Source organism: Perissodus microlepis, chromosome 23 (assembly GCF_051167445.1).
Source record: "Perissodus microlepis isolate ML-2025 ecotype Zambia chromosome 23, ASM5116744v1, whole genome shotgun sequence".
Taxonomy (NCBI): domain Eukaryota; kingdom Metazoa; phylum Chordata; class Actinopteri; order Cichliformes; family Cichlidae; genus Perissodus; species Perissodus microlepis.
The window spans coordinates 8,409,130-8,421,244 of record NC_140482.1 but is presented as its reverse complement, the minus strand read 5'-3'; the positions used below and the strand labels follow the sequence as shown (position 1 = coordinate 8,421,244).

The following is a 12,115-nucleotide window of genomic DNA, read 5'->3' as shown; positions in this document are numbered from 1 at the left end:
TAAAAATGATTTAGTCTAGCTGGAAGGTGTTTGAAAAAGTGCAGCTGACCGCTTTCAAGGTGGTTCTGCCATGAGGGTCCATTCTGTGAGGCAATTGATTCACTTTGCAGTTGGAACCTGTATAGTCTGAGCAGGCTATAAAAGTTGTTCAAGTCCAATTATGAGAGTGCAGGTCCAAACATAATGTGTAATTTCTCATTGTGGTCATTTCCTAGCGGCCCTTTCAGCACCTTGTAAAGTGTTTTCTTGCTGCAGCAGAGCGATAGCACTGGGAGCAATGAAAGGGAAGTCTGCTGTGAGCGTTACCGAGCTGAAGAAAGACTGCACAGTTATTCATGCAAACATACACTCTTACAAGCACACATCGATGCTGACAGGTGTTTTAATAATGACATCATAGGGGCTCATTTGCTTTTCCTCCACAGAGCCAAACGAGGTTGGAGTAGACTTCCACAATATCCTCAGCGTCCCTTCCTAAACAGCATTTATGTGATTTTCTGGGATCATTTTGCCAACAGAAACAATTTTCCACCTGGATTACATCTCAGTGCTTATGTTAGACATGCCGAGCTGAATGCCTAAGCTCTGCTCTATAGCAATGCCTCTGCAACTGTCTTTTCAACACTGTTAATTGGTTTCATCAACATCACTGTGACAGCTCTGGGGAAGCCTGACATTTTTAACAGTTTACTGTATATGTTATCTCTGAGTGGCATTTTGTACACCACTTAGTATACTTATGCAGATATAAGGTATTTTGGGTTGAAGCCTTTCTTAATATAAACCAAAAGAGCACATGCTGAGGCTAATCTGTTCCTTGGAAGGCAGCTCTTTTCATCTCTAGCCGCATTTATTTAACTTCTGGCACTGATTAATGTTTTGATGTTTTAGGAATGGCTTCCAAAAACTGATTGAAACAGCCTAAAATGAAGTTGGAACAAAAGCCTCAGAATTTTCTGGCATTACTTTGTCTCTTTAGTTTACCAGAAAGCTCTAACTTGCTTTCTCGGACATTGCGTGACTGTAGAATGTAACATCTGAAGGTGTCACTGTGGATTTAAGGTGATATACCCCTCTATGCTTATCTCTCAATAAGATGGCACAGACACACAAAAGTAATCTTAAGCTCTTTTCACAGATGCACTTTAGCCCTGAACCTTTTCGGGATTTACACAACAGACATTTGAGAATGCAAAGGTCTGACACATCCTGGATGTTAGCCAGTATGCCCTCTGTGCCCTCTCTGTTCAACTTAGTCTATGTGCTGTCTGAACATGCCCATGTGAGAATAACACATCTACAGGGAGTGCAGAATTATTAGGCAAATGAGTATTTTGTCCACATCATCCTCTTCATGCATGTTGTCTTACTCCAAGCTGTATAGGCTCGAAAGCCTACTACCAATTAAGCATATTAGGTGATGTGCATCCCTGTAATGAGAAGGGGTGTGGTCTAATGACATCAACACCCTATATCAGGTGTGCATAATTATTAGGCAACTTCCTTTCCTTTGGCAAAATGGGTCAAAAGAAGGACTTGACAGGCTCAGAAAAGTCAAAAATAGTGAGATATCTTGCAGAGGGATGCAGCAGTCTCAAAATTGTGAAGCTTCTGAAGCGTGATCATCGAACAATCAAGCATTTCATTCAAAATAGTCAACAGGGTCGCAAGAAGCGTGTGGAAAAACCAAGGCGCAAAATAACTGCCCATGAACTGACAAAAGTCAAGCGTGCAGCTGCCAAGATGCCACTTGCCACCAGTTTGGCCATATTTCAGAGCTGCAATATCACTGGAGTGCCCAAAAGCACAAGGTGTGCAATACTCAGAGACATGGCCAAGGTAAGAAAGGCTGAAAGACGACCACCACTGAACAAGACACACAAGCTGAAACGTCAAGACTGGGCCAAGAAATATCTCAAGACTGGTTTTTCTAAGGTTTTATGGACTGATGAAATGAGAGTGAGTCTTGATGGGCCAGATGGATGGGCCCGTGGCTGGATTGGTAAAGGGCAGAGAGCTCCAGTCCGACTCAGACGCCAGCAAGGTGGAGGTGGAGTACTGGTTGGGGCTGGTATCATCAAAGATGAGCTTGTGGGGCCTTTTCGGGTTGAGGATGGAGTCAAGCTCAACTCCCAGTCCTACTGCCAGTTTCTGGAAGACACCTTCTTCAAGCAGTGGTACAGGAAGAAGTCTGCATCCTTCAAGAAAAACATGATTTTCATGCAGGACAATGCTCCATCACACGCGTCCAAGTACTCCACAGCGTGGCTGGCAAGAAAGGGTATAAAAGAAGAAAAACTAATGACATGGCCTCCTTGTTCACCTGATCTGAACCCCATTGAGAACCTGTGGTCCATCATCAAATGTGAGATTTACAAGGAGGGAAAACAGTACACCTCTCTGAACAGTGTCTGGGAGGCTGTAGTTGCTGCTGCACGCAATGTTGATGGTGAACAGATCAAAACACTGACAGAATCCATGGATGGCAGGCTTTTGAGTGTCCTTGCAAAGAAAGGTGGCTATATTGGTCGCTGATTTGTTTTTGTTTTGTTTTTGAATGTCAGAAATGTATATTTGTGAATGTGGAGATGTTATATTGGTTTCACTGGTGAAAATAAATAATAGAAATGGGTATATATTTGTTTTTTGTTAAGTTGCCTAATAATTATGCACAGTAATAGTCACCTGCACACACAGATATCCCCCTAAAATAGCTAAAACTAAAAACAAACTAAAAACTACTTCCAAAAACATTCAGCTTTGATATTAATGAGTTTTTTGGGTTCATTGAGAACATGGTTGTTGTTCAATAATAAAATTATTCCTCAAAAATACAACTTGCCTAATAATTCTGCACTCCCTGTAATGTTCCAATGTATTAACCAATAGTAGGTGGGTGTCACCTTTGCTGTCACCTATATGCTCTATGTCAGGGGTGGGGGAAATCCAGGCCTCAAGGGCCGGCGTCCTGCAGGTTTTAGATGTGTCCTTGATCCAACACAGCTGAGTTAAATTGCTAAATTACCTCCTCAACATGTCTTGAACTCTCCAGAGGCCAGAGGTAATGAACTAATCGTTTGATTCAGGTGTGTTGACCCAGGGTGAGATCTAAAACCTGCAGGACACCGGCCCTTGAAGCCTGGAGTTCCCCCACCCCTGCACTATGTAGACAGTACCCTTGACTAAACCAGTAATCACACTTCTATAAGTGCAAATACATGTATTTATGAACTATCTATGGCTCATTCAGAATAATCAGACTGAAAGGGTAGTCTAAAGGTAAGGTAACCCATAACTGACAAGCATGGTTCTGCACTGGTAGTCCACATGGACTTTTGGCCTTAGTGTATAAGATGATTACTCACAATCGCTCTATCTGCACTACCCAAGATAGCCACCAACGTGGAACCATAAATCCCACATCAGAAAATAATCAAAGTTGAGCATGGTCTAAAGGACAAGGTTTCACAGCACCTGTATTTGTATATTGTTCCTCACATTCTTCAACTACCACTTTGTTTTTGTGTCACTTTCTTACAATAAATTAGTTATTGAGTTATGTGTAAGCTAACGTTAGCAGTGCTTGCGTCAGCACCTGATGCTTTTACCTTTTAGCTTTTACCTTGCAAGCTTAAGGGATCGCTCTGATCTTAAAAAAATGATTGATTGTATGTGGCCTGTGTTGGTGTACCACACAACCACACTGGTTAACACACAGCTGTCAACTGTCTTACTTTTTAACATCGACTGTTAATGACTTCCTGTGGTGTCTGGCACCATAACCAACTCTACCAATTCTAGTGCATTTCTAGCAGTGGTAACCAATCCCTCAGGAAGCAGTGCATAATTACAATATCTTATCAGCTAGTTTCCTGCTTCAAATCCACTTTCATAGTTCGACAAAGAAAGCTTATTTTCAAGTTAGGAAAAGAATACTTTCTGTACCCTTGAACATAGTTAACCTGTTAGTAAATGGATGTCATAATATAAACAGCAGTAACAAGGGAGTGGCGCAGACACACTGTCATGTACACAGCCACACAGACACCCACACACAATTTGTGACCAAAGTACATGATGTGCTGTGTAAAGATGTGAAGCATCTAATGACTGTGGGCAGAACCCTCTGGAGCATATGATCAGTATGACAGATTATAGCCTGAGAGGGACATTAAGTGATCCATTTAACCACAGAAACACACACGCATGCACACAAATGATTCAAGCCTGGAGGATATCCAAACTTTGTAAAATGCGCATCAAACAAACTTTCTGGAGGGGGGGTGGGGGTGAAGTTGGTCTTGAAGGGCCTATATTCCCTGACACGCATCAGAGGTAACGCTTTTCCTTCTCGCTTTGGCTTTAAAACAAAACTGCAAAAGCGCTAATCCTTTTTCATTTTCTTGTGTTCTTTTTCTTTTTTTAATGGGATAATTACCTTCCTTTCATTTAAATAAACAAACCAATTAACTGCCTAAAACGATCCCTCTTTGAGTATTTAGGATTATTGCATTGAAACTCATTGTACCTTCACCAAATTATAACTGTGCCCCATTTTTGCAAAAGAAAAAAAAAACAGCATAGAAGGGTCCAAATGTGGTTTGGCACTAGATTCTTTGAAAAAGAAAAAAAAAGTGTCACGATGCCAGCCGAAAAAGAATGCGTGCGTAATTTGGTGTGGGAGCGTTAAATGAAACTGTGGCCACAGCTGAACCACAGCAGATGGTGACTCAGAGGAACTGGGTGTACAGTCATTTTTTCTTCTTTGTTTTTATTTTTTTATTTTCTTTTTTTAAACATGACTCGTTAAGGAAGGTTGCCATTTGCTTGATCTTTCGCCAACATTCAGGGTCTGAGAGAATCTCAGCAGCCATCTTTAGTGAGGCTTTGGGAGAGTCTTAATGTGATGTGAAAAATTCAGAAAGCTCCATCAACAGCACGCCAACCAAAGCTGAGTGACCATCTATTTATTTATTTATTTTTAAGCACTGACATATTCATGCCAAGCACATCAGACAGCTCAGTTTCCTGAGTTCACGTAAGTTGTATTTGTATTTGATGTATTTTTTAGCCCATGATCGTTATTGGTTTTTTGCTTGCAACTTTTTCTAGTCCAGTTCGACCCTGTGCAGCTTGACCTGACGTGCTGTCAGTGTACACCTCAGAGGTTATTTAGGGTTATAGATTATGTTGCGAAACTCCACTGCATGTGTCATAATGCACTGGGGAGAAATAGGTCAAGTGGGTTTGTTTGCCCTTTTCATGTTCATCATTTATTCATCAGAAAAGGATCAAAGTTTTTCTTTCTCCTGTTTGAAATTCTTGCCTCGTCACAGTTTCCCCCTGAGCTTAAAGCTCAGAGGAAGCATATCTGTGTGATGGGAAACATGAAAACATGCTTGAAAAAAAAAATGTATACAGCGCTTAAATGTTAATAAATCATAATCCTCTTTCCTTGCAGCATGCAAAGGCCTTGCCACGCATGCAGGCTGTTCTCCGTTATTTCTAAACTAAGATGTCACTGCCTTTCAACCACTGCCTGTGGCATCACTTTATTTAAAGCTTCTTAGTGGGCTAGTGGAACATGAACAGGCAGACTTAGCACAGAATTGCCTTCACTCGAGTTAAATGCATGCAGACATTCGCACAATTTGTTGTTATCCCAAAAATAAACGTGTTAGACTGAAACCTGATGATTTGCACTTGCCTGTTTCTGCACTCAAAGCTTTTGGGAAATTTCAACATTTCAATTTCGAAAACAGTTTTTTTAGTGCATGGAGTTTGAAAGATGTTGCAGATGTTACATATATTTGTATTTTTATATATTTATATGTAACCCTTAAAAGATGCTAAAGACGCTATGTTTGTTTGTGTGCATAGATTTTTGTCTGCATCCTATGTAAGATCAGATTTTGGAACGTTCTCTGTTATTATTAAGAATATTTATGTGAAATTAAACAGAGCTCTGCAGTTAATGTAGATGCTAGATACATTTTAGAAGCAGTTTCATTAAAAATATATACTTTAGGAGCGTAATATTCATAATGTATTAATCACTGAAACTTTGAATGTTGTAAAAAAAAAAAATCTAATATGCTGGCCACACTCCCTGAGTCTACGATGACGCCTCCAAAATAACTTTTACGAATAATGAGAAATCTGATTTTCTTGAGTAAACTTTGCTTTACTCGTATTTGTTTTTAATGTAAATAAATCTACACTTTCACTTGTCATTTTTTTCCCTTGTTTCTGGGCAGATAAAAACATATATTAGACCAGTAAATGTGAATGAATAAAAGCAGGTTTAAAAAACAAATCAATGTAAATTAATTTTTTTTTGCCAAAGTCTGCTATGTTTACATCTTCATTTTTTAAAATGATATTCATTAACAGTCTCACGAATACATAAAGAAAAAAGGTTTTTGCAGTGCCATTACAAAATACAAAACACAAATAAAACAGCACAACAGTTTAAGTGAGTAATCAAGGAAAAATGACAAATATTAAAAAAACTAAAACAAAAAAATAAATATTATATTAGGTTTTCAAAATGATAGTCATATTCAGTCATTTACTGTAAGTTTTGTTGTCAACTCTTGCTACATGCTAAGCTAAGGGTTAATAATCAATGTTGAGTAACTATACTGTACAGGTTACACAGGAGATGCTACAGTTAAGTCTTAAGTAGTAAAATATTATATTATCCATTGATTTGATAAATTCCAACATACAGCTAACTATAAAGGGCCACGTGGGACTCACCTCTACATGCTGACAAGTTTGAATCAGTTTTCCCATAAGAGACTCCAGCTCGTTGTTCCTCTTGATCAGATTACTCAGGTTGGAATCCAAAGCTTGCTGCAGAAAACAATAACACAAAAGAGACAACGGAGAAACTGAGAGACAAGTAAAAAAACAGCCTCTGACGTGAATGTAAAGAAATCAAAGTGGAGAAAGAGCTGTAAATACAAGGAAGATAAAAATGCAAAAAGAACTGCTTTCCCTTTTAGTTTTCTCATGGAAGCCAGAGGGGATGTAAGAATATCAGAACAACAGCAACAACAGAAAAAGTTCTAAAGCAAGTGGAAAAGAGCTGCGTCTGGAAAACACAAGAAATAAAAAAAAAAAACTGTCTGATTCCTCAGTTCAGGTCCACAAAATAACAGCAAAGAGAAGCAACGATTTTCTATCAGCTCTCCTTCTGTGCAAGCGTCCCCAGGAGCTCCGGCGTTATCGACTGTCTTTTTAAACAGGTGCGTTTGGTGACCACGTACCTCTGAGCTCGGGTGATACCCCTCGTCTCTGTACTGCCTCCTCATACTGCCCCGTCCGAGTCCGAGCCTCTGATAGAGAAGCCTACTCTACGAGAGGATGTGACTGGGACAGCCACTCCACTGAGCACCAAGCCATGCGCAAACCCGGCCAACCGGCAAATTAGGCATCAAAAGCTTTCCCTATGAGAGCATGCAGCAGCGCTCCCGGCTAACGAACCGGCAAACAGGTGACAGCACGTCAGTGCTGTCCCTTAATGCTCCTCCCTGCTCCCCCCCCCCTCCATTCCCCTTCCCCCCCCTTTTTTTCCTCCTCTCTCTGTTGCTTTTCATCTGCCTGGGCACAAGCTGTTTCTACTTCTAAGACCATCATATTATTGCCAAACCAAGCGTGCTTAAGCTGCTCTGATGCCACATCTCCTCTTGCCCATTCAAAACTGTTTTCCAGATGAATTTCACCCCAGACTTGGTGAACTCTGAGATTTCCATGTCTCCAAAAACAAAAAAGGTGTGCAAGTTCGCTGGAGCAGCAAGGCCGTGACAGGCAGTACACTTTTCCTAATGCACAAGAAGTGAATCTTTTGCTTTCTTTACAGCTGCTACTTACTCGCCTTCACAAATGAAGCTGCTGTGAAACAACATTTGTATTTGCTCGACCTTTAACCCCCCCCCGTTTTTTTTTTTTATAGCCGCAGTGTAAACAAAGGTAGTTCTGATGCTACAATAAGGATTAAAAAGGCACTACCAAGAGGGAATATTGTATAAACAACCACGGTAAATAGTGATAGAGATTTGCGTGTGCAAGCATGTGTACACTACTGTACTCGGCTTAAATGGATGGCCTTAATACGGCAATGACACACAAAAACCAAACAAGGCATAAAGGACCGTTTGAACAGAAATATGGCGCTGTCATCATTATCCCTCTAAAAAAATTGAGCTCTGAAAGGATGGAGATGAGGACAAGAGAAACAACAATAAGTCAGCAGCTCCCTCAGATGCAGTTGAAATGTGTTTTCACACCCCAGTGTAATGTAGGAAAGGTAAAGTTCATGAAGTACACAAACACGCACACAAGGGAAAAGGAGCAACGAAAATTATGTTAAGTTTTCCATGCCTCTGTTTACGGCTACGTTCCTGTTCATGTTAACATAACCTTTGCGTGTTTGTTTGCTGTTTTATTTGGACTCCACATCGACAGCATCCATGTTGCCAAGTGGCGTTTATCTCTGGGGATTGCTAGCCCTGTCAGGTCACCTGTCAGTCATCCTGCCGGTTAATCCTACCATCTCTCTTTCTCTTTGTCTGCCTGTCCTCTTTTTCTGCTGCCGGTCCAAGCAAGATTTTTACCCTGCATCCCTCCAAAAAAACAGAAAAGTCTCTGTGTGAAGTTAATCTGCTCTGAATCACCTTGGCTAAGCCTTTTTGATTTGTTGAGTTTTATTATACATAGCGAGCCGCAGGATTTAGATTATCTTAACATGGATGCAAAATGATTTAATAAAAAAGGATGGATACTTTCACATTTGACACTGCAGATGTGAAATATACAGTTTATAAAAATGTGGAACACTTACATGTACTAAAAAGATTTTATTGCTTGAATGCTACGGTGATCTTAGACTACCTTTTTCCTTCTCCGTCCTCCTTTACTAAGTGGTTTTTGTCCTGACACAAAGACAAAGACTGACACAAAAACTTTAAAACTTAGTTATTAATTCAGAGTGTGTGACTATAGTTTTATTATTATCATGATATTTTACTTGTTTTTATTTTATCACAGATTTATCCTGCATTATAGCATTTCTTTATTTAAAAATGTGCCAGTATTTTGAAGTTTGGAGGTAAAACTTAATAGTAAAACTGAATATTTGAAACAGCTGACCGGGTTAATTTATTTGCAGAAAGGACGCACTAAGAAAGATACAGCTCTTTTCAAAGCCATCAGACAAAAGAGTGTTTTTTGTTGTTCGTCCCACTGAAACACAAGTTGCCGATAAAACCTGAGCTAACCGAGTGAGGCAGTGCCAAAAAATGTGTTGCATAAAATAAATGTCATATCAAAGTGTTTTTTTTTTCACTTCCTTGTTTGATATGGCTGTCTAATGGGAGGTAAAATTGTAAAAATGCTACAAAATGCTACAAATACTTGTTGTACACCAATAATGATTTCTTTTAGCTGGTTGTTCATTGCCATCTGCTGCAGAGAACACACTGACTGTGGATCAGACACTGATACTACTCCACTGCAACACCAATGAGCCATGCCCAACAGAGTGAAAACAGATTACCCAGTAAAACTGTAGTTGATTTCCAGTACTTTGTGACATCTCACATGTTTCTTTCATAGAAAATATCAAGAAATGGATTGTGTATCACCATGCAGCCTAAAAATATCAAGGTAGGACTTCTCAGTCCACTTGGTTTCCACACTTTCAGAAAGCTTGTTAGTTTACTCCCACAACCCACCTAGGATTTATGTAAACATCCAGAGGTCAGCGATAGAGGAGCAGTCTCAACCTGTTCCGTAGAGGCGGTTTGATTCAGGCTTTTGTGTAGAGACTTGAGACTTGGCTCAAACGGAGTAAGTAGGCGAAGTGAATGAAGAGCAGTTCCATGAGAAGACGCATAATTCAAGCCTGTTCTCATTCCCAGGGCCTCAATTAAAGCTGTTTTGGCAAAATCACCGGATTGGGGCTTTTGGAATGAAGGTATATTTGGCCACTGTGCCCGGATGCACAGGCTCACGGTGTTAGTAAGATGGGTTTAAGTCATTATTTTTCAAATGTTGTGAAAAAGAATTTTTTTTTTTGCCAAACTATGGTCTTTTCTTTAGTACCCACACCTAAGCAAGAAATTTCCAGTGCCTAAAACTAAACAAGTACTTTTCAGTACCTGAATCTAACCAAGTAGTTGTCAGTCCCTAAACCCAACTAAGTAAATTTCAGTACCCAAACCCAACCAAGAAACATTCAGTATCTAAACCTATCAAGGCGTTTTCAGTATCTAAACCTAACTGTAACTTTGTTATGCCCAAATCTAACCAAGTAGTTTTAAATGGATAAACCGAACTAAGTACTTTTCAGTACCTAAGAGTAACCAAAAAACTTTTAGTGCCTAAATGTAGCCAAGAAGTTTCAAGTGCTTGAGCCTAACAGCCATGAGAGTTCAAAACAGTTTTTGTGAGGTTTTTATATTTCAAAGAAAAGCTTATTCACTCAATGGCATCTGTTTTTAATTAGTAAGAAGCTGTTCTGCTGCAGCATGCTCAGAACTTCTCTTAGGTTCTTCTTAAATCGCCCTAAAAGAATCCACTCTTTGAAACCGAGGCAAATTTTTCATCTCTTTCATCACCTAACATCTTTGTGACGGCTTCAAAAACGGTTACATGTCTCTATATAACAAGCATCACACTTGTTATCAGTGTATGCACTGTTCGTGTGTTCAAAAATGGCTGTAGATGCATGCTGTGAATGAAACAAATCACCCTGGAGCAGTGCTGATAAGCTAAGAATGTATGCGAGCTCACTCACAGATAGCAAATGGTAAGCAACTGAAGTCAAAACTTCAGAGGACCTACGTCTTTTCTAAGATTTACTGTGACATTGAGCAGGATTGTGCTCTGAGGATTCATCTCCATTCTTTTCCTGGTTCATGAGTTAGAGAGATCAGAGAAACCTCAGTCACGCAGATGAGGAGAGAGACTGTGAGGAAAAGATGAGGAAGAACAAAGGCAGACAGTTAAACAGCAAGACAGACATTGAAGAGGAAGCAGGAAGGGGAAACGGGAACTTTAAAAGAGTCCATGCTTGTTTACTGCTCTGCTTTATAGTCTGTCCACCTGTCCCTACACACATCTATAATGTATTTATCTCATATCATCATTGAAGTAGGCGTTGTGTATTGGTTGGTTTCCACTAGTGAGCTAAGTTATAAATTGGGAACAAATTGTTTGTGTTTTTTTTATCAATCTGAGAGAAGCACAGATGACTGCTACAGGAAAAGGGCACTGATTATGAAGCAAAGCACAGCAGAGTAAAAAGAAAACACAGCATGAAAGGAGCATTGTTGTAGAAGATATTGAAAAAGGATGAGTTGTGTGTGTGTGTGTGTGTGTGTGTGTGTGTGTGTGTGTGTGTGTGTGTGTGTGTGTGTGTGTGTGAGAGAGAGAGAGAGAAACAAAAAAGCCCAGAGCGAAGAGAACATTGAGTACAGGAAGTAAAAGTTGTCTGCAAGTGCTACACAATGCACTGTAAATTTTCACAGAGTGGCTTTTATTTATTACAGTTAAAGAGAGAATCTCATATCTGTATATGAGCGCATGGGATACCAAGCATCTTATAACATCCTTGGTTTGAAATGCAGACTCTAGTTTAGGATTTATCCTTTTATCTTCTTAGTAGCTACATCAACACTGCATCTAACAGCAGCAGGCAGATCTTTCGAGGGCAAAATGACTCAAAAGCACTAAACAACAGGAAATGCTAGTAACCAGTTCCGAAGACAAAGAGCTTTAGCAATGACAAAGCCCAATGCACAAACACAGCAGTCTATTTATGCTAACCACAAATAAGCAAAGCTTGATAATAATGTCACTATTTCAACTTTACAAGGGCAACAATACAAATGCTAACATCGTGCTTTCACCTCAAACATACCAGACTTTGATATGACCAGAACCAGACCAGCGAAATATCCAAAGTGGCCTCATGGACATTTATTGAAACATGTACAAACATATAGTATGGAAGACAAAAACTGATTTTGCACAATTCTAACTTGAAAGCTTATAAGTCAATATTTGGTGTGACCACCCTTACTCTTCAACACAACCTGAATAGTTC

General features: G+C 39.7%; 1 protein-coding gene across 2 annotated transcripts in view; it reads right to left on the bottom strand.

Moving 5' to 3' along the window:
* Positions 1 to 12,115, bottom strand: part of LOC146360919 (E3 ubiquitin-protein ligase Midline-1-like) — an 87,228-nt gene that overhangs the window by 18,671 nt on the left and 56,442 nt on the right. For both annotated transcript variants that reach the window (XM_084920522.1, XM_084920523.1), the window contains exon 3: positions 6,763 to 6,858. In XM_084920522.1, the coding sequence (XP_084776648.1) occupies positions 6,763 to 6,858 (96 nt within the window). The remainder of the gene's footprint in view (positions 1 to 6,762; positions 6,859 to 12,115) is intronic.